This window comes from Amblyraja radiata, chromosome 31 (assembly GCF_010909765.2).
Source record: "Amblyraja radiata isolate CabotCenter1 chromosome 31, sAmbRad1.1.pri, whole genome shotgun sequence".
NCBI lineage: Eukaryota > Metazoa > Chordata > Chondrichthyes > Rajiformes > Rajidae > Amblyraja > Amblyraja radiata.
This window is the reverse complement of record NC_045986.1, coordinates 16,265,267-16,291,918: the sequence shown is the minus strand read 5'-3', so window position 1 is coordinate 16,291,918 and position 26,652 is coordinate 16,265,267. Positions and strand designations below refer to the sequence as shown.

Genomic DNA, 26,652 nt, shown 5'->3' with positions numbered 1-26,652 from the left:
GCTGCCTCACGGCCGACGGTCGAGCTGTGATCAGCACAACAGTGAGACCCAGCCTGGATTAATTCTCTCTGTGACCAACACACTAAACGCTAGCAGAGCAGTGAGATATTGAGGGCCAGACTCTCCTTCTTCCATTACCTGTCTGGGTACCAGTTGCAACAAGACACGGACCAAGAGCCATGTTTTCCTTGAACCTCTTGTTCACTAACTGCATGCACTGAGGCTGCGGCTGGAAATGTCAGGTCAGGGTCTAGTGCAGCCACCTGGACTCTGGATAATCGAACAACTTTGGCCCTGGTTTAATGAGGGACCTCGATCCATGGGAGCTCATCAATCGCTACATTCAGAGCAGGGGGGTTGGGGGTGGGGGTGGGGGTGAGGACACAGGCCGTGCCTGAAGCTGCAACTTCAGGTCGTTTCATCAATAAACCTGTGGGCAGCCACAGCAAGCTGGGATGGTGCAAGGAAGCAGAATTTTCTTTCACTGGGGTTAAAGGAATGTTCTCTTAATCTCAAATTTCAGCTAATTTAGATTTATTTGTAATAAATTCTGATATAATGACCGTAGGGTCCTCAATCTTTAAAGAATATATTTATGTTTTATTGCCTCTGACAATCAAAATGTCCTCAAGGTATCTCAGTGCTCTTAGGCATTCCGGACTCTGGGTTTCACAAAGTCAAGAAACATTTTAGAAAAATGGAGCCCCGACAAGGTGCGGGTTTGGTAAACGCCGGGCCCATCTCCACACCAGGTCCCCGGCAGTGCCTGACCTCGGGTTCCCATCTGGGGAGGATGGGGGGTGGGGGTGGGGGGGGAGGGCCGGAGAAGCAGCCACATCACCCGATAGCTCTGAATGGGAGCTTGGTGCGGAGTGCCACAGGGCCACTCTGCCAACAGCAGTTGTCTGCCCAGGCACTGAACCCAACCCCTCAGGGTGAACCCTGGCTCCAGTGCATCACCAGAGCGACCCGAAGAGACCAAGTCTATGAGCCGTTTGCAAGGTCCTGATATGACGCAGAATTTGATCGGTGTCTTTGTGAATCATTCTCGTCGCATTAGAGGAGTTTGTCGTTACACCCGGGACGCCACGCTGCGTTGTCCGAATCTGGGGGCTTCAAACACTCGACCAAAGTCTTGCGTGTCCAAACCTCAACGGTTCCAAACCGGAAATCGAACGCAAGAAGGAGCCGTGAAGTTGGCTTTTACGTTCAAGGCACACAGGAAGAAATCAGGTTCTTGAGTATTTGTCGGAATGCTCTTTGCAAAGTTCTGGCGAGCAGGAGCCACCTCTGCCCGAGGTCCCCCCGGGGTCAGTCGTCCTCCATGTCGGGCAGGTAGCTCTGCTTCTTCCTCACATTCCAGTGCAAACACTCGGCCAGGCTCTCGAACCAGTCGTTCACCGGGTCCCTGAAGCATATCGAGGGCACCGGATAGCAGGAGGTAGTAATGGAGATGCTGCAAGGATAGGAAGCCGAGCGTGAGCATAAGCAAAGATCAGCCCCTCCCCCCTGCATTACATTTCACTACTCTCCTTTGTTTCCTTTTCATCTCTACCTCTTGCTATTTACTCAAATCATCCACCAATTGTCCACCTCACCTTTGGTTTAGTTTAGAGACACAGCGCGGAAACAGGCCCTTTCGGCCCACCGGGTCCGCGCCGACCAGCGATCCCCGCACATTAACACTATCCTATACCCATTAGGGACATTAAACCTGTACGTCTTTGGAGTGTGGAAGGAAACTGAAGATCTCGGAGAAAACCCACACAGGTCACGGGGAGAACGTACGAACTCCGTACAGACAGCACCCGTAGTCAGGATCGAACCCGGGTCTCCAGCGCTGCATTCGCTGTCAGGCAGCAACTCTACCGCTGTGCCACCGTGCCGCCCTGTATGAACCTATGATTCACCTGGCTTTGTCCCAACCCCATCTCGCTTTTGCTGCTTCCTCCCCCACTCCTTCAGTCCGAAGAAGAGCCCTGACCCAAAATGCCACCTGTCCATTCCCTCAACAGACACTGAGTTCCTCCAGCACCTTGTGTTGTATCTGAGACTGCTAATGCACATAAACTGCCTGTACCGCTGCTTTTGCTCTGAGCTGCACCGTCTGGTGGACAAACAGGCTGATGGTGCAGAACAGTCAGCATGCACCTGCCCGCCATATCACAACACAACTGAAGATCAGGAGCTTGACATCACCACACCTGCCAGCGTGTTCCAAAGCCCCCACCATCCCACGTGAAAAATAAACTAGCCCCTGCATCTACTTTCATCTTTGCCCTGCTCACCTTAAAGATATTCCCTCTAGTTTCATTTAGTTGGAGATACAGCGTGGGAACAGACCCTTCGGCCCATCGAATCCACGCCGACCAGCGATCCCTGCAAACTAGCACTATCCAAATACTAGGGACAAAGAACAATTTTTACCGAAGCCAATTAACCTACAAACCTGTACGCCTTAGGAGTGTAGGAACGAACCGGAGTATCCGGAGAAAACACACGTGGTCATGGCGAGAACGTACAAACTCCGTACAGACAGCACCCGTAGTCAGGATCGAACCCGGGACTCCGGCGCTTTAAGGCAGCGACTCTACCGCTGCGCCACCGTGCTGCTCTGGTCTTTAATATCTACCCCAGGTCTAACCTCATAATTTTATATAATGCTGTCAGCTCTCAACCCTTGGCTCTCCAGAGAAAACAATCCAAACTTGTCCAACCTCTCCTGTAGCTAATACTCCTTAATCCAGGCACAATACGCTGATGGCAAAAGCTGTTAGTATTTGCGCTAAATCTTTCACTTGAGAGTGAGGTAGAACTGCTGCCTTACAGCGCCGGACACCTGGGCTCAATCCTGACCACGGGTGCTGTGTGTGCGGAGTTTGTACGTTCTCCCTGTGACCACGTGGGCTTTCTCCGGGTGCTCCAGTTACCTCCCACAGACCAAAGACACGTGGGTTTGTGGATTAATTGGCTTCTGTAAATTTCCCCTGGTGTTAAGGATGCGAAAGTGGGATAACATAGAACTAGTGTACGGGTGATCATTGGTCGGCATGGACTCGATGGGCCAAAGGGCCTGTTTCCAAGCTGTATCTCTGAACTAAACTAAACAATACAAATCTGGATCCTGGTTACAAGTGATGGAGATTCGTTCACTCACATAATTATTAGACACATCAACTGCTGGACCTTCAACTTACCCACCCTGATACCAAAGCTGCAAACTCACGGGACACGTATTAAACCCACAGCCCTGTCCCAGTCTGGGCAAGTCAGGGTGTAGATGTTCACTGGACATGTGGTTGTGCCACTGGCCAAACACCAGACCTGACCCGAGCTGTTTGCCATCGATGAAAATGAACCAATGGTTCAATGGTGGGATGATGGGAATGTCACTGAGGCAGGGAGGGCAGGAACTTTGAAGGGATTTAATGGGAGACACTTATTCCAGGCCGGCGACCTCGCTTCCCTCTCACCTGTCCCCGTGACAGATCTCCTGACGCTTCCGCCCATCAAAGGAGACCCAGGCAGTGTTCCTGGCGTCTGGCGACAGCATGATCTGCAAATACAAAGTCACCGGTTAAGGTCAGGCTGCGGTGTGACCCTGGTAGATTCACACCCACTGCAGCTGTGCTGACGGCACAACCTCACCAACATCCTCCACAGTAACCCAGCGCCACCTCCCACCGGCTTCTGTATCATCCCAAGACAATGCTTTGAGTGGACAGTGCCATACATAAAGTTGACCATAGTCCTGATGCCAGTTGCTATTCATGAACTTAGAACAGGAGAGCAGAGAATTGCAAAATCCACTCCTTTAGTTTTGTCCTCAACACATCCATATTTTTCGAGTTAACGCAAGTTCAAGTCCAGTCTCTACTTTTGACTGGAGAGCATGCAAAGGCTTTATCTGTAATTCTGTGTGTGTGACAATAATAAACAAAACTAAATTAGACCAAACTAGACCAGTAGATTTTGCATTTCTCCCGGCTCTCCATTTCCAAGTTCATGAGCAGCAAGTGACATCCAGGCCATTGTCAGCTTTACGAATCTGCCTGAAGCAAGGCTGGCATGGAACGGCGAGCATTGGGCGGTTCGCGCTGAACGGCAGATAGAGTGGAGGAACCTTGCCCGAACCACGGTGCGGACTGGGGGTTCCCGGGAATGGCGGAGGGGGACAGCGGAAGCCCACCTGTAGCAAGGCGCGGCCGGAGATAGAGCGGGACTAGAGGGGTGTGTCGGCACACCACGGCCGGCGGAGAGAGGGGGGGGGGGGGGGGGGGGGGGGGGGGGGGTTACCTGCAGCTCCACTCCTGCCGGGACCACGATCGGCCGGAAGGACAGGGAATGTGGACAGATGGGCGTGATCATTATGGCCGGCACGTTGGGGTGAATCATGGAAGCTCCCGCCGCTGCCGCGTAGGCCGTGCTCCCCGTAGGAGTCGAGACGATCACTCCTGCAAGGAGAGAGAGAGAGAGACAGCTCCGTGAGATGCCGAACAACCTCCATTCTCCCACACTCCGTAAATCCGCCTCCTGGTCACGGAATTCCCATCCGGCCCTCCACCCTGGGAGCAGCATTCCCAGCCGGCACTGTTGGACTTGCAATTCCCAGTTTCAAACTATCTACTTTATGTTTAAATCCCTTCAAAGTTCCACCCCTCCATGCCTCAGCGACATTCCCATCATCCCACCATTTAACCATTGGTTCATTTTCACCCCAATGATTCAAGAGTCAAGAGTGTTTGATTGTCAAATGTCCCAAAATGGAACAATGAAATTCTTACTGGCAGATTAAAACCTCAACCAATGATTTGGGAACCCCTGCTCTCTAGTTGGGAGCAAGGGTCTGTATGGGTTTCCTCCGGGTGCTCCGGTTTCCTCCCACATCCCAAAGACGTATGTGTGTAGGTTAATTGGCCTCTGTAAATTGCCCTTTGTGTGTAGGGAGTGGATGAGAAAGTGGGATAATGTAGAACCAGTGTGAATGGGTGATCGATGGTCAACATGGACTCAGTGGGCCGAAGGGCCTGTTTCCACGCTGTATCTCTGAACTCAACTAAAATGATATTCCTCGACCTTCCTGTACAACTAGAGTAAGGCGACAAAGATTTATTGAGCCGTTGCTTGTACTGAGCTGATACTTAAAACACAAAATTAATTAATTAGGAATACCCTGTATTTCCATCTTTTAAAGGGCAATTTGTAATAGACCCTAGGGAATCCATCACACAATGCACATCAAAATCACCGACAGCGAGATATTTGATCAGCTGTTGTGTAAGGACAGTTAGATAACAAAAAATAAATAAAAAAATGAGTGAGATTTTCTAATGGGCTGAACTTGCAACCTCAGGGTAAAGATGAGCCGACCAGGAGAAGGCACAGCTCGCAGCTCACTGAAGGACAATGAAAGGGGAGCACGGTGGCGCAGCGGTAGAGTTGCTGCCTTACAGCACCAGAGGCCCGGGTTCCATCCTGACTACGGGTGCTGTCTGTACGGAGTTTGTACGTTCTCCCCCTGACCCCATTGGTTTTCTCCGAGATCTTCGGTTTCATTCCACACTCCAAAGACGTACAGAATTATAGGTTAATTGGCTTGGGTTTGTATACTTGGTATAAGTGTAAATTGTCCCCAGTGTGTGTAGGCTTGTGTTAATGTGCCGGGAACGCTGGTCGGTGCGGACTCGGTCGGCCTGTTTCCGCGCTGTGTCTCTACACTAAACTAAACTCAACAAGAACAAAGCCTTCGTTCACATTCAAGACTTGCTTTGAAACTCAATTCAAAGATCCATTTGCAAGCAGGTTCTCAGGGACGAAGCCAGTGTGGGGGGAAGGTGCCTCAATGTCTGCGCTCACCATCTCCTTGTACAGTAGTTATGAGACGACCATCCAGAAACAAGTCCACGTTGGAGAGATATGAAGAAGGACCACGGTCAACCACAACTTCATTCAGAACCTAGGGAGAACAGGGGAGAAGGAGATTAAACATATTCCAGGTTTATGCCAGATATGAGAGATTTAGAGGGATCCGGGCCAAATACCGTCAAATGGGACAAGCATTGATTGGGCATCTTGGTTTGCGTGGATGAGTTGGGCTGTAGAGCTTGTTCCCTTGCTCTATGACTCAATATAGGGCAGCAATCCGGGGCTCGGCCGCGGGCCAGTGGATGACAATGTCGGGAGCTCGCAGGTCACAGGTTGATGCCTGTTTTCCGGAGCACCCGTTGCAACAGTTGCGTCCGCTGGACTGGAGGGCGGCAGCTTCGACCACCCCCGGGCCGCGGAGCTTGAACCGCGGGACTGACTTACCATCGCCCGGTGGGGTATCGCCTCGGCGCAGAGGGAGAAGAGGAGGGAAGAGACAGTAACTCTAAGACTTTTGCCTCCATCACAGTAGCAATGTTACAAAATTTTGAGATTTAAAAAATCAAGTCTGTAATTTATCCCATCAGATAAAGCATAAAAATAAGTTTAATTTGACACCTAATTCACTTTCATATCTCAAGTATTTAAAACGTTATGGCCATTTTCATACTCGGAAATTAGCATCTTGTTCCCTATTGATTTTCTATGGACATAACAAAAAAGCTGTGATCGTGGACAGTCAAAAGCCCATAACTTTCTTAAAAATTAAGAGAACTGAATGAAATTTTCAGTTATCATAGATTGAAGCATTCTGAAACAAATATAAAATAATCTTACTTGGATGACCTGAAATTAAAGCATATAATTAGTGATTTACCTAATTGTAGCTAATTTCAAACTTCAATTACTAGATCTAAACATCTATCCATTTCTTAATAAATGACTAACATTTTTAAATAGCCTAAGTGTCCAAATAATATTCACAAATAATTCACAGTAAAACATGATTTTTAAATCTCATTTACATTAATTTATAGGCCAAATGGAAGGAATTTAGTGTTCAATTGCTGTAAATTAAAGTCCATTTAAATCAGCTTTCTAGTGGGATCCTGTGAACGCGTTGGTTTAGAACGTTCACATTGCGCTAGATTTGTGCCCTCAAATGCCCAGAAAAATACTGCGGGATATAATGGGCCCCAAATTAGCTACTCGCAACATTAAACTTTGTATAAAGGGATCTTAACAAGCCCTTTTTAACATAAAAATAAACAGCCTAACTTCCGTTTTCCCCTGTATGAGATCCGGCCCGTTGCCGGCGGTCGGGGGTTTAGAGGTTAATTTTTAACCTACTATAACAATTTAATAAAGCCCTTAAAACTAATAATAGCTCAAGCGAGGGAATCTTCCAGCGATTTTTCGTTAATAATTAACTAGGCTGAAAAACCTCGATTTGAACAGCCTAGGGAAAATCGCGTTTTAAACCCGCCCCCCTCTAAACTGCGCCAAAATCGCGCACACCGCCTGGGACAGATTTTCAGCGACGCTTCAAGTACGTTTTGCAACATACCTAATCACAGTGAGGAGGTGTTTGGTGAACTCACTGCGGTGGATGTTAATTTGTGTTTATTGTGTGTTGTTATTATTACATGTATGGCTGCAGGCAACAGCATTTCGTTCAGACCGAAAGGTCTGAATGACAAATAAAGGATTCAATTCAATTCAATATAGGCTGGTGAAGTGGCAGCCTCACAGCGCTAGAGACCCTGGTTCGATCCTGACCTTGGGCACTGTCTGTCTGGAGTTTGCACGTGGGTTTCCTCCGGGTGCGCCACCTTGCTCTCACATTCCAAAGACATGTGGGTTGGTAGGTTAATTGGCCTCTGTAAAATTGCCCCCAACAAGTAGGGAGTGGATGAGAAAGTGGGATCACACAGAACTGGTTTAAATGGGTGATCGATGGTTGGTGTGAACTCGGTGGGTCAAAGGGCCTGTTTCCATGCTGTATCAAAATATTCTGAGATTGGAGGCACTTACTGAATAGCTCTTCATAAGGCTGAGGATGGCGATGGACTTGGGCAAAGAATTTAGTTGAGTTTTGTTTATTGTCACGTGTACTGGAGTACAGTGGAAAACGTTCTTGCTGTGTGCTACCCAGTGAACGAAAGACTATACATGATTACAATCTTGTAGCCAGTATAGGGATGGTGTTTCGGGACGGCTGACCCTTAACATGTACTTGCAGAGCGTTGCCCGAAGGTAGAAAGATCTAGGCAGACAATCAGCCTGCCCAACACAGCACAGAGAACGGACCCGGCAGGAATGAGAATGAGCAGCACCAGGGCAGCAGGTCTCCAAACACAGGCTGGGGTAACTCAGCGGGACAAGCGGCATCTCTGGAGAGAAGGAATGGGTGACGTTACGGATCGAGACCCTTCTTCAGATATCACCCATTCCTTCTGTCCAGCTGAGTTACTCCAGCATTTTGTGTCTATCCTCAGTGTGAATCAGCATCTGCAGTTCCTTCCTACACAGGTCTCCGAAAAAACAAGTCGTAAATCAAGACAGGTCGTTGGCATTGGAGTGTTCAGATAACAGTTTTCAGAAGTGATTTCCAAGAATGATCATGCCTCTGGGAAACACTCCCTGTAAACCTTCACCTTTTCAGAACCTTAATGCAGGAAGAGTGACATTTCAATGAATTGTGGTTGTGAACCACTCCCTTGGCACTGCAGGGAATCCGGAGCTGCCAGTGTTAGCGAGGTGACCTCACATGCCCTGCCATAGGAGCTGGCATTGCAACGGAAAGTCAGAGAGGCAAGACCATGGCAGGACTTCTTTTACTTTTAGACTTACAGCATGGAACAGGCCCTTCGGCCCACCGAGTCCGCGCCGACCAGCGATCCCCGCACATTAACACTATCCTACACTCACGAGGGACAATTTACACTTATGCCAAGTCAATTAACCTACAAACCTGTATGTCTTTGGAATGTGGGAGGAAACCGTAGAACTCGGAGAAAACCCACAGGGTCACAGGGAGAACGTACAAATTCCCTACAGACAGCACCCGTAGTCAGGATGGAACCCACGCCTTATTGAGGAGAGCATTGGAATCAGGCTGTTGTCTCACCGAGTCAGTATGAGCCAACAAGCACAGTCCTGGTGGGCAGACAGACCCTGCTGTGCTGCAGCACATGGCCCCAGAGATGGATACAATAAGCAGGAGTAAATCAGCGGGTCATGCAGCGTCTCTGGAGAAAAGGAAATACGTGACGTTTCGGGTCGAGACCCTTCTTTCCGGCTGAGCTTCAGTTTACAGACAAGCGGAACAGAGAGGATTGGGATGAGTGGGTCCAATACTCGGTCTAAGGGTCCAGACTCGGAACGTCACCTATCCACGTTCTCCAAAGATGCTGCCTGACGCACTGAGTTACTCCAGCACTTTGGGTCCTTTTGTGTAAACCAGCACCTGCAGTTCCTGGTTTCTACAGGTCCAGTTCTCACGGGGGGCTGACAAGGTTCAGCAGCCGGCTGAACCACTTCTGTCCTCAGATACCCACCCCTCCTCCTGCACGTGGGACCCAGTGGGTGGAGGGAGAGGATCTGTACAACACCCGCTCCCCTGCACAGCTGGGCTCCCCACACCTTCTCAGTGTTGCTGCCAACCGCATCGACTCAGCTTGACACTCTACCTCATTGGAGACACTTGGACCATCTTTAATCGGACTTTACCTTGCACTAAACATTATTCCCTTTATCCTGTCTCTGTCCACTGTGGACGGTTTGATTGTGTAGTCTTTTTACCGGCTGGATAGCACGCGACAAAAAAGCGTTACACTATACTGTCCCTCGGTACATGTGGCAATAAGCTAAGCTGAACTGAGCCAAGCTACGCGAGTCCAAGGTAAGCTGAACCAAGCTATGCTAAGCTACACTGAGCCTGCATCTGCTACCCTCATGTCCCAGGCATCAGTGCCAGTCTCCTGTCAGACGTGTGCCCTGCAGGCAGCATTGGGGCAGCCGCACGCCTCTCACCTGGTAGTGGGTGGTTCGCTTCCTCAGGAGGCCGTCCCCGCACCTGGTGTCGATCAGCCCGTTCTCCTCCACTGCCCGCGGGTGGCCCGGGCGGTTCTCCTTCGTCACCTTCACCTTGAGACGGCTCCGCAGGGTGATGGCCACGTTACCTGGCAGACAGACAGACAGACGGCACACGTCAGCCGAGGACCTGTACCCCAGGCACCAAACCATTCGCAGAACCTTCCCCCAGCCTCCAATACGACCCAGGTGTAAGTCTGAACCCTTAGATGCAGCAGCTTGGTCGGCATGGATAATAATCAGAATAATCAGAATCAGAATCAGACTTTATTCGGCAAGTATGTTTTGCAACATACGAGGAATTTCATTTATGATGGGTTGGAGGGATAAGTTTAGACTTTAGAGGTACAGCGTGCAACCAGGCCCGTCAGCCCACCTAGCCCGCCCGCGCCAACCAGCGAATCACACCGTACACAAGCATACCCTATACACCCAAGTAGCCTACACACCTATACGTCCTTGGAGTGTGGGAGGAAACCGGAGCACCCAGAGAGTTGTGCTGAAGGGCCTGTTTCCACGAGGTTTATTTGAGCACCTGGCACCCTACACCTGACTCTGGAGCAGAAAAAGTTTGCAAGTTAATCGAGGGTTTTGGGGTGGCTCTGGGGTAGAGTTGCTGCCTTACAGCGCCTGAGACCGAGGTTAGATCCTGACTACGGGTGCTGACTGCACAGAGTTTGTGCATTCTCCCTGTGACCTCATGGGCTTTTTCTGGGTGATCCAGTTTCCGTCCACATTCCAAAGACATACAGGTTTGTAGGTTAATTGGTTTTGGTAAAATTGTAAATTATTCCCAATTTGTAGGATAGTGCTAGTGTACGGGGTGATCACTGGTCGGCGCAGATTCGGTGGGCTGAAGGGCCTGTTTCCACGCTGTATCTACTGCAGAAAAACCAGAAGGTACCTTCAATGACTTGCGTGACTTGTGACTGGTAGGTGTCGAAGTTAAATGGCGTTAGGAATCCCAGAGAGCCGAGATGAAAAGCAATCACAGGTGGAACACTATCCTATTAAACAAGAAGGCAACAACGTCAGGACATACCCTTTGATACTTAAACAAACAGCATTCCCGTTGAGACAAACGAGTGTTTAAGCCAAGCTTGCAAACCCTCCTACACAAGGTACTGTTTCAAGTCAAGAGTGTTTTATTGTCATATGTCCCAGATAGAAAAATGAAATTCTTACTTGCAGCAGCACAACAGAATATATAAATAATATAATAATCTAGACAACTAAGTTATGTGCCTGTGTGTGCGTGTCCCAAACTCAGAATCAAAATGGTGGTGCAACTAATGTGAACCATTAGCCAGTGGCGTGGGAGAGAGTTCGCCAGCAGCCTTCCATTTTACTGTGGTTTTTGTCAGAGAAGGCAGGCGCTGGGAAAGCAGTTCAGAAATAGTGAGCAGCACAATTCGGAGATCCAGCCCTTCACTTCCAGCTCTCCCCACCTCCCTGCCATTCAAAGCACCGCACAAAACCATCGCACCTCATCAGCCAGCCGCACTTACCTGGAACAAAGACGACGCGTAAAGCAAAGTGCCATCACCTCCGAGGCAAATTATAAAGTCAATCCGATCCGACAAATCATCGAAGCCTACAAACAGACGTAAAGTGGTTTTTTTCCCCCTGTGAGACAACATCAATTCACACCCACCCATTCCTCTTTGGTTCACCCAGCACAGCTGGACACATTATTCGAGGTGAGAACATGCCTCAAGTGTAAAATTGTTAACAGCAATGAGCTGGTTCTTACTTGCCAAATCACTCTAGATGCTGGGAAAGTTTAGTCTACATTGGAAAATAGAAAATAAAATAATAAATATAATTCTGACATGGAGACAAAACAGGAAACTGCAAACTGGGTAAACATAGAAAATAGGTGCAGGAGTAGGCCATTCGGCCCTTCGAGCCAGCACCGCTCAATATGACCATGGCTTATCATTCAAAATCAGTACTGGCATCTGTCATGGGGGAAATGGCAAAAGCCGTTATTAAAATCATTATAGCAAGGAACTTGAGGAAAACTCCAGTACTTGGAGTACAATGCACAGTTCTCTTCACTTGGTTACAGGAGCGATGTCTTTAAACAGGAGAGGATACAGAAAAGATTCACGAGGATGTTTCAGGGACTGGAGGGCTTGAGATATGAGAAGAGACTGAAAAGGTTTCAGCTTTTTTTTCCTTGGGTGTAGAAGGCAGAGAGTGACCTTGGAGAAGGTTTATAAAATCATGAAGTGGCGTTGATAAGGTGAATAGTCACAGTCTTTCCCCCAGGCTGGGAGTGTCTAGTTTTGAGGTGAAAAGGGAAAGATTTAAAATGGACCCGATGTCAATTTCTCCCATAATGAGAGTGGTGGGAATGTGGAATGGGCTACCACTGGATAAATATTGGTATAACTACAGCATTTAGAAGCCATTTAGCTAGGAACATGGACAGGAAAGGTTTGGAGGGATGTGGGACAAGGGCAGGAAAATAGGACTAACTCAGGTAGGCAACTGGGTTGAGGAGTTGGGCCGAAGGGTCTGTTTCCATTAATGATTGACTGGACTTCTTATTCCACTGAAGAAGGGTCTCGACCCGAAACGGCAACTATTCCTTTTCTCCCGAGATGCTGCCTGACCCACTGAGTTATTCCAGTATTTTGTGTCTATCTTCAGTGTAAACCAGCATCTGCAGTTCCTTCCTACACATGAGGGGCTGCTAACTGGACATGAACAAAGAATGCCATTGTTCACAATAAATCTAGCACAAAAACCAAAGTGCATTTACCTTCTCTAAAAGTGCATAATTTCTTAAGTTGTCCAAAGCTCTCGTCGTTAGCGATGGTAGGGTCTTCTAGTACTTTCTTTTCTACGTAAACAATCATTTCTTTTACCTGCAAGCACAAAAAAAAGGAAGGGTGATGATCAATTGAGGGCTGCACAGAGGCACAGCTGGTAGAACCACTGCTTCACAACATGTTGGATCCTGCCTTTGGGTATTGTCCATGTTGGATCCTGATTTTGGGTACTGTCTATGTTGAGTTTGCACGTTCTCCCTGTGACTGGGTGGGTTTCCTCCGGGTGCTCCGGTGTCCTCCCACATCCCAACGACGTGTGGGACTGTGGGTTAATTGGCCTTTGTACATCGCCCCTAGCGCGTGGATGTGAAATTGGGATAACATGGAACTAGTGTGAACGGGCGATCGATGGTCGGCGTGGACTCGGTCGGCAAAACGACCCGTTTCCATGCTGTATCTTTCATCAGTCAATCAAATCAGCCTCAGATGCAAGATCAAGATGACCTTGAGTAGGGGAAGAACACAAGGATCAGGAAGACTTCATTTGAGTCTCGATCCGCCATTCAATGGGATCAAGGTGAACCTCTCTACCTCACCCATGTTGCCACCCCTTCCCCTCCTCTCTCCATTGCCCTCAGAGACCAACAAACATCAAGCACAGCCTCACACACATGGGTTCTGTGAGGTAGAGTATTGCACCTATCTCAGGGGAGGATATTCCTTCTTACCCCCAGGCATTCAGATAATGCTGCTGGTTTCACTCACCGCAGTTCTCCACACTCCTCCTTTCAATCCCCCTCAATATGATTTTTACACTTCCACAAGATCACCGACGTCAGCCCCACAAACCTCTCAAAGAACCCCAACCCGAAACATCAGCCATCCTTTTCCTCCCAAAAGATGCTGCCTCACCCATCGAGTTACTCTAGCGCTTTGCATCTTTGGTATAAACCAGCATCAGCAGTTTGTTTAAGAAGGAACTGCAGATGCTGGAAAATCGAAGGTACACAAAAATGCTGGAGAAACTCAGCGGGTGCAACAGCATCTATGGAGCGAAGGAAATAGGCAACGTTTCGGGCCGAAACGTTGCCTATTTCCTTCGCTCCATAGATGCTGCTGCACCCGCTGAGTTTCTCCAGCATTTTTGTGTACCAGCATCAGCAGTTCTTTGATTCTACTTTCAAACTATCTTTCTGACTGTCCGACAACCAAATCGGTTTCCGCACTTTTACGACACATTACCTCCATGAGGAAGATGCACAGTTCCTTAAATGGTTGAAGCAACCGTTCATCTTGGATCTTTTTAATGACTAAGATGCTCCGGGGAGGTTTATTCCACGTCAGCTTTTGGCTGGCTGGATCCTGAATGTGCCTGCAATGAAAGAATTCAGAGGTCATCATTACCTATTCAAAGACAGGGGATAAGGGCGCAATGCCCTGTAGATAAAGGTACACTGCTTTGCAAAATTCATAAGACATAGGAACAGAATTCGGCCATTCGGACCGTCGAGTCGACTCCACCATTCGATCGTGGCTGATCTATTTTTCCCTCTCAACCCCATTCTCCTGGCTTCTCCCCATAACCTTTGACACCCTTACTAATCAAAAATCTACGAATCTCCGCTTTAAAAATACCCAATGCCTTGACCTTCACAGCCGTCTGTGGCAATGAATTCCACAGATTTACCACTCCCAGACTAAATAAATTCCTCCTCATCTCCATTCCTAAAGGTATGTCCTTTTATTCTGAGGCAGCGCACTCTGGCCCTGGACTCTCCCACCACTGGAAACATCCCGTCTGCATCCACTCTCCACAAAGACATGGTAAACCCACAAGGAAGTTGGGAACACTGAGCAACAATTCATGAATTCCAGGAAATCCCCAAAGGTTATTAGCGCAGGCATAATGAAGAGCTTCTTTGTCGTGTAACCTTGCTTCTAATCGATCGGAAGGGGGAGCAACGACAGAGTTGGCCCTTTCAAAACTCAGCTGAACATCAACTCGAAGTGAAACTGTGTCACGTGAGCTGTGGAAGCTCTGTCTTGCAGCCGAGGGAGATGCTGTTGATGTACAGAGGAGGCAGACAGCACCACAGGTCAATGGTGGCTCAATGATTCCAACCCCTGCATGTTACTGTGATGTGCAGTCACTGACTGTACGGAGTGGCTAATCCAGCATACAAAACATGGCTCTTTGAAATAAAGACATACCTGGTGCAAATTTAAAAAAACTGACCTGTGTGCGCGCGCACACACACACACACACACCCACACACAAACACACACACACCCACACAAACACACACACACGCACACAAACACACACACACCCACACACAAACACACACACACGCACACAAACACACACACACGCACACAAACACACACACACACACACACACCCACACACACGCACACAAACACACACACACGCACACAAACACACACACACCCACACACAAACACACACACACGCACACAAACACACACACACGCACACAAACACACACACACACACACACACACACACACACCCACACACAAACACACACACACGCACACACGCACACACACACACGCTAAAGTACAAAGTCCACAGGCCCACATAGCAACAGAGGATCAAATATCAGCTTGGCTTCTCTCCTTGTAATAACCAGCGTTAACCAGACATGATCTTGCACTAGATGTTATCCCTTTACCCTGTCTCCGTACACTGTGCACAGCTTGATTGTGATCATGTATAGTCTTTCCGCTGACTGGATAGCACGCAACAAAAAAAAGCTTCTGGCTGTACCTTGGTACAAGTGACAATAAACTAAACATCTTCTCCTGAAAGCCGACAGTGTTGATCCAGGTGTCACCAAGTCTGCGTTGAATCAATGTCTGATGCCAATCGTCCACTAATGCCTCTGCTAAGGAGACCCTTCTACTTGGCTGGGAAGGGGGTAAAGGTCTGGGTGGTTCACACCATGCTGAGGAACATCATGATAAACACAGTGGTATCGTACGGTTTGGGTATCTCTGGCTTGCATCCAGAGAAACCAGTCAAAACAGCAATGTTCAAACTGTCCAGGCAGAGAAAATATTTGGAAATGCCTTGTGTGCAAAAGTTTATGACAAAGCCAAATTAGAAAGGTCCCCCACAACCGTTCGACCGGTTTAAATGTCAGATGCAGTAAAACGTAGCTCCAAGCAGCCGTCAGAGAGACCTGAACAATGTCTGCCAAAAAGAACTGATGCCAGGGCACACCCAGCAAGGAAGAACTGAGAAATACAAACCGACAACATAAAAACCGAAGCTAAAAGGTCGTTAGAGGGAACTAATGCAAGAAATGCAGGAAGCACTCAGCAGGTCAGGCAGCATCTGTGGAAAGAGCACCAGGTTTGACATTTCAAGTCGAAGTCTTGAAATTAAAAGTGAGCAAACAAGTTAATTTCAAATGGCAGAGGGTGGTGGGTGGAAAGGACAAAGGGAATAACTCTGACATGACAAAGCCAGGGGTCCCTGATGATCCCAACACTCTTCAAGAGTCAAGTGTTTAATTGTCATATGTACCGACAATGGAACAATTACATTTTTACTTGGTGCAGGTCCACTAACGCAACAACACACAGATAAAAACCCAGTAATCAATAATACAATAAATTAATAACGGCAATACAAGGTCAACGCAAGAGTTCAAAACCTTCTGCATATGACATCGGCCATAGAAGATTGTAATTTCTGAAGTAGTGGTTAGTGTTGTGCAGGGCGGTTCAAGAGCCAGATGGTTGTGGGGAATAAGCGGTTATTAAATTACTCACCATAGTTTTAGGGAAAGGGGAAATCAAGAACTATGGGAAGGGTCAGCATGGTGGCGCAACAGTAGCGTTGTTGCCTTGCAGCGCCAGAGACCCGGGTTTGATTCTGACTACGGGTGCTGTCCATACAGAGTTTGTACGTTTTCCCTGTAACCATGTGGGTTTTCTGCGGGTGCTTTGGCTTCAGTAAAAATTATTATTATCTGAATGGTCAGATTAGGAAAAGGGGAAGTGCAACGAGACCTGGGTGTCCTTGTACATCAGTCACTGAAAGTAAGCATACAGCAGGCAGCGAAGAAAGCTAATGGCATGTTGGTCTTCATAACGAGAGGATTTCAGTATAGGAGCAAAGAGGTCCTTCTGCAGTTGTGCAGGGCCCTGGTGAGACCATACCTGGAGCATTGTGTGCAGGTTTGGTCTCCTAATTTGAGGAAGGACATTCTTGCTATTGAGGGAGTGCAGCGTAGGTTCACGAGGTTAATTCCCGGGATGGTGGGATTGTCATACGATGGAAGAATGGAATGACTGGGCTTGTATTCACTGGAATTTAGAAGGATGAGAGGATATCCTATAGAAACATATAAAATTCTTACATGATTGGACAAGCTAGATGCAGGAAACATGTCCCCGATGTTGGGAAAGTCCAGAACCAGGGGCCACAGTTTAAGATTAAGGGGTAGGCCATTTAGAACTGAGATGGGGAAAAACCTTTTCACCCAAAGAATTGTGCATTTGTGGAGTTCTCTGCCTCAAAAGGCATTGGAGGCTGATCCACTGGATGCATGCAAAAGAGGGTTAGATAGAGCTCTTGGGGCTAGAGGAATCAAGGGTTATGGGGAGAAGGCAGGAACGGGACACTGATAATGGATGATCAGCCATGATCACATTGAATAGCAGTGCTGGCTCGAAGAGCCGAATGGCCTACTCCTGCATCTATTTTCTATGACAAGATGCTTAAAATGATTCCACTGATCTGGTAGTACAGTGGCGCAGCGGTAGAGTTGCTGCCTTACAGCGCCAGATACCTGGTGTTCGATCCTGACTATGGGTGCTGCCTGTACGGAGTCTGTGCGCTCTCCCTGTGACCTGTGTGGGTTTTCTCCGAGAACTTCGGTTTGCTCCCACACTCTAAAGACATACAGATTTGTACGTTAATTGGCTTGGTATAAATGTAAAAATTGTCCCTAGTGTAGAACAGTGTTAATGTGCGGGGATCGCTGGTCGGTGCGGACTCGGTACTGTATCTCCAAACTAAACCAAACTAAACTGATCAACGGCCAATACCTCTTCACTTTCGCCACCATCCTGAGAGAACATCAAATGCAAAAAAAAACTGATGCAGTTCAAATTCTCTGCTGTCATCGTCAAGTTTAAAAACTTCCTTTCTGGAAACCACAATTGCAGTTTGATGCAACCCGAGGCTGTTAAATGCGGAGAGAACGAGACAGACAGAGAGAGAGACAGAGAAAGAGAGAGAGAGAGAGAGAGAGAGAGAGAGAGAGAGAGACAGAGACAGAGAGAGAGAGAGAGAGAGAGAGAGAGAGAGAGAGAGAGAGAGAGAGACAGAGACAGAGAGAGACAGAGAGAGAGAGACAGACAGAGAGACAGACAGAGAGAGAGACAGACAGACAGAGAGAGACAGACAGACAGAGAGAGACAGACAGACAGAGAGAGACAGAGAGATAGAGAGATAGAGAGATAGTGACATACGTAGAGAGACATACGTAGAGACATACGTAGAGAGACAGACACAGAGAGAGAGAATGAGAGAGAGAGACACACACACACACAGACAGAGAGTGACAGAGATACAGAGAGAGGCAGGTACAGAGAGATACAGAGCGAGACATTATAGAGAGACAGAGAGAGAGAGAGAGAGTTATAGAGAGAGAGAGAGAGAGAGAGAGAGAGAGAGAGAGAGAGAGAGAGAGAGAGAGAGAGAGAGAGAGAGAGAGAGAGAGAGAGAGAGAGAGAGAGAGAGAGAGAGAGAGAGACAGTGATAGAGACAGCGAGAGAGAGACAGATAGAGACAGAGAGAGCGAGACAGAGAGAGAGAGAGAGATAGAGAGACGGATAGACACACACACACACGCATCCTCGGTGAGAAAGTCTGTATCGTAAACTGGAATCATCAATGCAGCAGAAACTACTCCAGCAGCCAGACTGAGAGCACTGTGGATCAGGAGACTCTGTCAGTTGGCGAGCTCGGACTGAGATTCACACACCTGTCAGGACCTCCAATAGCGGACACGTTTATTTGACAACGGGTCTCTGTAAAAGCGTCAGTGTACATATAAAGCAGCAGGTAAAATAACAACAGGAGTACAACCGAGGTCCTCCACTCAAGACTCACCATTTCCAGGAAGGACCATTCCGTATGGGGGCACTGATGTTAGCGACGTACTGAATGATTCTCATCGCGTCTCTCATGTGGACTGCGACCTAAACTCTGTTGCTCACACCACTCTGCACCACAGAGGCAAGCAGCAGTCCTCATTCAACCCCACTCTCTGCCTATTCTCCTCTCTGCTGCTCTGCGGCAAGCCTATGTATGGACGATCGCTATCAGGACCAGAAATGACACTGAAAAGCCAAGACCAGTCAGCTGAGAAGGAAGGGGTGGGACCAATTGCCCAGGAGAGCGTGAAACCAGGAAATACTTCACTATTGCTTTACTGTAAGGCCACAGGGGAGCAAAGAGACCACATTGCGTCACAGCCATTCAGAAGCAGCTCAGCATTGCACAATGGCAGTGAAAGCCACCAGCTTAACTACTTGGTGGGTCAGTGCAGCCTCCTGCAAACAACATTCCATTGCACCATCCGGAAATGTCACAAAGAGGTATTTTGGAAGTGACTGGCAAACACCAAAGATCCCATAGCTGCAGGACCTTTGGTGAACACAGGGCAGGCAGCTAAGCAATTTGCATGCAGGAAGTTGCAGGGAAAAAAATAAATCCCCCTACACAAAAGATGAAATGTCTAATGGAGACACAAGGAACTGCAGATGCTGTAATCTTGAGCAAAGCACCAAAGTGCTGGAGGAATTGAGCGGGACTTGCGGCACCTGGGCAGGGAATGGACAGGTGGCGTTTTGGGCCAGAACTCTCCTTCAGGCTGATGGGGTAGTGGGGAGAAAGCTGAAAGGTGGGGGGGGAAGAGAAACCTGGCAAGTGGTGGAACAACACAGCGCAGGAACAGGCCCTTCGGCCCACGATGTTTGTGCCAAACATGATGCCAAGTTACAGAATGGATGACGGTGATTGTGTGTTTATCTTTGGTTTAAACCAGCATCTGCAGTTCATTCCTGCACATATTCTTCAGATATGATGAGAGGTGTTGGTCCTGGGACATTAGAGGGATCTCCCCTTCTCTTCAAATGCAGCACTGTAGGATTTTTCACTTATAGAAACACAGAAACATAGTAAATAGGTGCAGGAGTAGGCCATTCGGCCCTTCGAGCCTGCACCGCCATTCAATATGATCATGGTTTATCATCCAACTCAGTATCCTGTACCTGCCTTCTCTCCATACCCCCTGATCCCTTTAGCCGCAAGGGCCACATCTAACTCCCTCTTAAATATAGCCAATGAACTGGCCTCAACTACCTTCTGTGGCAGATCTATTCCAGATCAGGCAGAACCCATTGATAATCCAATGCAAACTGAACAATGAACGCACGGACCAGGAGCATGAGTACACCTAACTTCAAATATCCCTCGCTTTCCCTCTCTCTCCATCCCCACCCCCTTCCCAGTTCTCCCACTGTCTCCGACTACTTTCTATCTCTGTACCGCGCCTTCCCCTGACAAACATCACCCATTCCTTCTCTCCAGAGATGTTGCCTGTCCCGCTGAGTTACTCCAGCATTTTGTGTCTTACCTTTGCATGAATACACCTCCCGGCATTTGCGACCGCAAGCTCAACACTGGATGTAGCCTTCCAATCTCTATCTTACCACAAATCTATCTGCCTCTGCTTATGAAAAAACTTCAGACGCTCGTTTGCCAAAAGGAAAATGGGAGGTTCCTTCAGAGAAGCAAAAATCTGCCCAGTCTCGTTCCTAAATGAGCGTGCCCTTATTTTCGAGCGGTGACCCCCAAGCGGAGACATCATCTCCACATCCACCCTGTCAAGAACACTCAGGTATTATGCATTTCGGTCAAAATCCTTCTCACCCTTCTGAACTCCCCCCCCCCCCCCCTTATTTTCGAGCGGTGACCCCAAGCCTAGCCTGTGTAACCTTTCCCCATGAAGCTAACCACCCCAGTAACCCCTCGCTGAACGGTTAATAATGTTCTATAAAGGTTTGTTCTTATTGTTGACCACCTCAGTTGTGGTAGAAGCTGGGAATAAATGCCTGTGCTTTTCCGCAAAAGTTCTTAAAAGTTCCTGCTGTTCCTGAACCGTTTCCAGTGCAGTTCATAAACTCATAAGTTCTGGGATCAGAATTTGGCCATTCGGCCTATCAAGTCTACCCCGCCATTCAATCATGACTGATCTACATACCTTTCCCACTCAACTCCATTTACCTGCCTTTTCCACGTAGCCTGCCTGACACCCTTGCTAATCAGATTAGATTCTTCCTTAAAGAGACTCATACTGTACGCAATACACCCAGACTCTCACCCACGCAATGTACAAATCAAACATAATCTAATTGTTTCCTTCATTATATTACACTTTTACAATCGAACTCATTAAATGTGTAGGAAGGAACTGCAGATTCTGCTTTACACCGAAGATAGACACAAAATGCTGGAGTAACTCAGTGGATCAGGCAGCATCTCTGGTGAAAAGAGATGCTGGGTGACGTTTCAGGTTGAGACCTTTAATCAGACATCAATTAAATTAAATTTAAATGTAAATGTCAAGCACTTTGGGAAGACTTGAAAAGGTGGTGAGTAAATGAGAATCCGTTGTTTTTTGTATTTAAGTGAACGAACAGTCCAAATGTCGGGGTGTGGGTGTAAAGTTGAAACATTGCACTCTAAAGGCTTTTGCGTCTGTTTGAAATAAATTCTGCTTTCTGGATTGGAGAGTGATAGGGTTAATACGGTAATAAGGCCCTTTGATGTTTGCGATCAGGCACCAAACCTCCCCCTAGTGTTATGGGGCTGTCCCACTGTACGAGTACTGACAATACCACAATATCCCCCGGCCAATTGATTCTTTCAAAATGACATATCTCAAATATGCATTTTCATTACATTCGAAAGAGAGGCAATGCATAAAGAAATGTAGAAAATCGTGTTACACAACAAAGAGGGAAATACTACACTGTGAGCTTGAGGAGTGGACAAGTGTTCAGACAACCGCAGGAACTTTTAAGCACTTTTGAAGAAATGCTCAATTAATTCCTAACTTCAACCACAACTGAGGTGGTCAACAATAAGAACGCATATTTACAGAACATCTTTCGCACACTAAACATACAAAAGTGTTTCACAGGGAGTATAATCTACAAGATTCTACAACTACAAAGCCATTGGGAATTAGCTTGGTAATCAAAAGCCTATTGAAAAAATTGGGCTTTAAGGAGGATTTAAAAGCAGGAGAAAGGGACAGGACGGCAACTCCAGGCCTCAGTGGCATAGTGGTAGAGTTGCTGCCTTATGCCCCGAGTGCCTACAGCTGGCATTATATCTACGGACTCCTACGGGCCCCTACGGACTCGCTATGGACATTCCCCGAGTTTGAATCAAGGGGAGAATTCGTGAGTAACTCGGGAAAGTGGGACAGGGGCTTTACAGGGCCAGAGAACCGGGTTCGATCCTGACTACGGGTGCTGTCTGCACGGAGTTTGTCTGTTCTTCCCGTGACCGCATGGGTTTTCTCCGGGAAACCCTAGTTCCCTCCCACATTCCAAAGACGTCCAGGTTTGTACGCTAATTAGCTTCAGTAAAAATTGTAAACTGCCCCTAGTGTGAAGTGTGGCGCAGACTCGGTGGGCCGAAGGGCCTGTTTCCGCACTGTATCTCTCTAATGTCAAAGAAGAAGTTAAAGGAATGGCCCTGGACAATGAGGTTCAGAAGGAGTTATTGAAACTTGGGTATGGTTAAGAGGCCAAGGTTGAAGGAGAGGCAGCTGCAGAGATAGGGAGGCAGCAAATCCTTGAAGGGTTGCTCTAATGAGAGCCAGCGAGCTGGGCTCAGGGAAGGTTCGTGAAGGCCAGAAGGGTTTGAAGCACTATTGCTCATGGAAAGGGACCATGGCAATGCCGGGAATGGTGTCCAGGTAACAAAGGGATAGGTGGACAAAACCTGGAGCTACATTTGGTCAAATTCGTCGACCTCCTTCCCAACCCAAGGCCCCCTTCCTCAAGTCAGGGAGAACGGAACTGGGACTAACTGCAAATCAGTGGAAAGAGTGAGGAACATATAAAGGGAGGAGGCTTGGGAAAACCAAGGGAAGCACACTCATCCACATGGAGAAGACGGAATGACTGGGGTGAAAACGGAAGAACAGAGAACTGCAGATGCTGGTTTATACCAAAGATGGACACAAAATGCTGGAGTAACTCAGCGGATCAGGCAGTATCTTTGGAGAAAAAGGATCGAGGTCTAAAATGGACCCTGATTATGTTGGCTGTTTTCCGGAGGCAGTGTGGTGTAGATGGAGTGGGGGAGGGAAGGTGAGGGGAGGGACAGGAAGGAAGGAGGCTGGTTTGTGTGATGGACTGGGCTACAAATGCTCATCATTCCAAGTGTGTCATCGAAACAGAGGACAAATAAATAGGGTCACCCTAATCAAACCCAGAGCAGAATGGTGCACTGAAAAAGGGACATCTGATGCCCAATCAGGGACTTCTGGTGCCAAAAAGTTCCTCAGCCATTAGAACTAATCCAATGAGGAAGCGCATGGCCTTTTAGTTTAGTTTAGTTTAGTTTAGAGATACAGTGTGGAAACAAGCCCTTCACCACAGAGATCACCCCAACATTTGTTTTATTCTTTGAATCACTTCCCTCTGGAAGGCGAGTCCGGACTGTCAAAGCTGCCACAGCCAGACATAAAAACAGTTTTTATCCACGTGTAGTTGCTCTACTCAACAGCCAAAAATCTGTAGCCTCCCTTTGATCTGTTTTTTTGTTGGTTCACATGCTTAATCAATGGTGTTTTATCATTAATGCTTTTTTATTATTAATGTTTAGTGTTTTCTGAGTCATTCGTAACTGTCACTGTATGTCATGTTGTTACTTGTGGGCGGAGCACCAATGCAAATTCCTTGTATGTGAATACTTGGCCAATAAACTTACTTACTTACTTATCCTACAAACCAGAGACAATTTACAGAAGCCAATTAACCTACAAATCTGCAAGTCTTTGGAATGTGGGAGGAAACCGGAGCATCCAGAGGAGACCCAAGCATTCACAGGGAAAAGATACACACTCTGTACAGACAGCACCCGTCGTCAGGATTGAACCCGGGTCTGTGGCTCTGTAAGGCAGCAACTCTACCGCTGCGCCACCGTGCTGCCCCAGTTGTGTTGTTGGATCCAGTCCTGGAAAATGTAGCCGCGCAGTTTAAGATGAGATCACTGAGCGAACACAACATCATTGGGTCAAAGCAATTATGGAAGAGAACCAGGAAACATCAAACACAGGATGTTTGGCCAAGCAAGAGGTTGTGTAAAAAGATCTGCCAGGCGCGGTGAAAAGTAATTAGAGGATGAAGTAAAAACATGGGTGTGGTTGATATCCAGGGAAAAGACATCCTCGTTTGAAGGAGGATGGGAGCATATTAAAACCAGCCAGTGACCAAAAACTATAGCGTACAAGTAACATCAGGACAGATCCCATTATAATTCAGGAACACAGAAAGGTCAGGAAAGAATTAAAACTTGAAAAAAAATCAGTCAGAAAAAGACCAGAAACTTCCTCGACTACAGTATAATAACTGGGAAAAAATTAATATTAAAATTTTGGAAAGGCCCTATAACCCCCACAATTAAAATGTGGATTGTGGAAATGTCGGAGACCCTGCGTCTAGAAAGAATTAGACTTGTCTTAATGGACAAACAAGAATTTTTTGTTAAAATATGGGCCCGGCGCGAAAACCCAACTGAAGCTTGAACTCAGGATTAGATGAAAAGTTATACTTTATAATCTACGAACTTATCTCCAATGACGTATTATAAGTAATTCATTCCACCTTTTCTCTTTTTTGATATTTGTAATTCTTTTTTTTCTCTTTCTATCTATATAAAAAAAACACTAGAAGCAGAATTAATCGACAATTGAAAATTTTAATAATGTATGAGTGATGTATATGAAAAGTTTTTTTTACTATAATATGTAACTATACTTTACCATAATATGTTTGCTTCTAATAAAAATATATATTAAAAAAAAAGAAAGAAAAAAAAGACCAGAAATCAACATTAACCTCAATCCTAAAACGCTTATAGTCACGGAGAGGATATTTCACCAAAGGAGGAAATTCACCAGCTGTGTCCAAATTCACATAGTAGGGCGGTATGGTGACGCAGCGGTAGAGTTGCTGCCTTACCGTGGTTGCAACGCTAGAGAACCAGAGAACGATCTCCCTGTGATCTGCCAGGGTTTTTTTTTTTACAAGATCTTCGGTTTCCTCCCACACTCCAAGTAGGTAAATTGACTTGGTAAATGTGAAAGTTGTCCCTAGTGTGTGTGGGACCGTGTTAATATCCAGGGATCGCCGGTGGGCCGAAGGGCCTGTTTCCGGGCTGCATCTCTAAAACTAAAAACTAAAACTATGTAGGCTGCACGGAATTTAATCTAAAATGAAGATGTCCAACTTCAGCAGTGTTGTCTCAGAACTTCAGTGCCGGCGAACAAAGAACATGAAGTATAGTCAGTCAGCTGGGAAAAGGTTGAAAGCAGAAGGGGAAGTAATCCAACAGCTCACGAGGAGTGTGGATCAGAAAGGAAGTGGGGAACGCAAAGATTCCAGTAAATGGGAAAAGGGAAGTAAGACTAGGTTAGAAAAACAAAGTAAGTGGTTTAGTTTCGTTTAGGGAGACTGGCCCATAACTAATGGTATGCTCTGTTAAGTTGAGAAGCCACTTCCTCCACTAGACATGAAGGCAGGATTAATGGTAGCATTCAGTGGGATAGGTTTGCGGGACTGGAGGGGGAGGGGCGGGGGGGGTGGGGGGGGGAGGGGGGTGCAGAAGGAGTGGGACTAGCTGGAAATCTCTTGCACAACCGGGATGGGCTGCAAGGATAACAGTCGTTGCTGGAACAATGAGGTGTGGCGAGGATGGTCCTGAGAAAACAGCCTTGGTGTATCAGTGAGTCGAGGACCATGAAGTCTGTTTGTATGGCATCATTGAAAGCCCCACATCAGCCATGGGCGTGTCACTGCCAATCATGTCCTTGAACTGAAGTCATTGATCCTTTATTAATTTGAGAAGCCACTTCCTCCACTACACAATCCACTCACAACAATGAAATAATGACAGATTATGTGCTTCAATTAATTTCCGCATATCGTTTACATTTATCATGTTTCCTTATGGGTGCAGAAGTCTATCGTGTGTGCTGGCTATCATAACCCCTCCTCCCCATCCCAAACTATTTATTTGCAATTCATGTTTAAGAAAGAACTGCACCTTCTGTTTTTTTAATCTCTGGCCTTCTTTGTCCAACCACCTGCCTATCACACCCCCTACCTCACCTATATTTACCTATAACATGCGATCCTTTGTCCCGCCTCTCTCCTCTAGCTTTCTTTCCACCTTCATTACATTACATTACATTTCTTTATTTATATAGCACATTTTTAGTCAACTTGCATTGACCCCAAAGTGCTTCACATAATTACATCCACACACACAGGCAAAGGTGGGTGAAGTGTCTTGCCCAAGGACACACACAGGCAAAGGTGGGTGAAGTGTCTTGCTCCATCAGCAAAGATCTTATAGCGTACTACACGTCAGCCCATTGTATTTCGCAAGAGTAGCCTATCTTGCTCCGCTATAGGATCTTTGTTCATCAGTGTGAAGAAGGCTTTGTCCTGCCCCCACCTGTCTTCCCGCTCCAACCCATAACGTCACATATCCATGTTCTCCAGGGATGCTGCCTGAGTTACTCCTGTCCTGCGTTGTCTTTCCTTTGATCGTTGGTCTGGG

General features: G+C 47.2%; 1 protein-coding gene across 2 annotated transcripts in view; it reads right to left on the bottom strand.

The window, feature by feature from the left end:
- Nucleotides 1-517: 517 nt before the first annotated feature.
- nadk (NAD kinase) overlaps nt 518-26,652 on the bottom strand; it is a 76,230-nt gene continuing 50,095 nt past the window's right edge. Inside the window, exons 1-10 of one of the 2 annotated variants that reach the window (XM_033047897.1) lie at nt 18,895-19,138; nt 13,983-14,112; nt 12,731-12,836; nt 11,469-11,554; nt 10,865-10,967; nt 9,901-10,049; nt 5,857-5,956; nt 4,297-4,454; nt 3,474-3,556; nt 518-1,456 (exon numbers count right to left, since the gene is read on the bottom strand). In XM_033047897.1, the coding sequence (XP_032903788.1) occupies nt 1,312-1,456; nt 3,474-3,556; nt 4,297-4,454; nt 5,857-5,956; nt 9,901-10,049; nt 10,865-10,967; nt 11,469-11,554; nt 12,731-12,836; nt 13,983-14,112; nt 18,895-18,971 (1,137 nt within the window). In that variant the 5' untranslated portion in view covers nt 18,972-19,138 and the 3' untranslated portion in view covers nt 518-1,311. Of the gene's footprint in view, nt 1,457-3,473; nt 3,557-4,296; nt 4,455-5,856; nt 5,957-9,900; nt 10,050-10,864; nt 10,968-11,468; nt 11,555-12,730; nt 12,837-13,982; nt 14,113-18,894; nt 19,139-26,652 lie in introns of those variants that run through there. The other variant, XM_033047895.1, reaches the window with a different exon arrangement.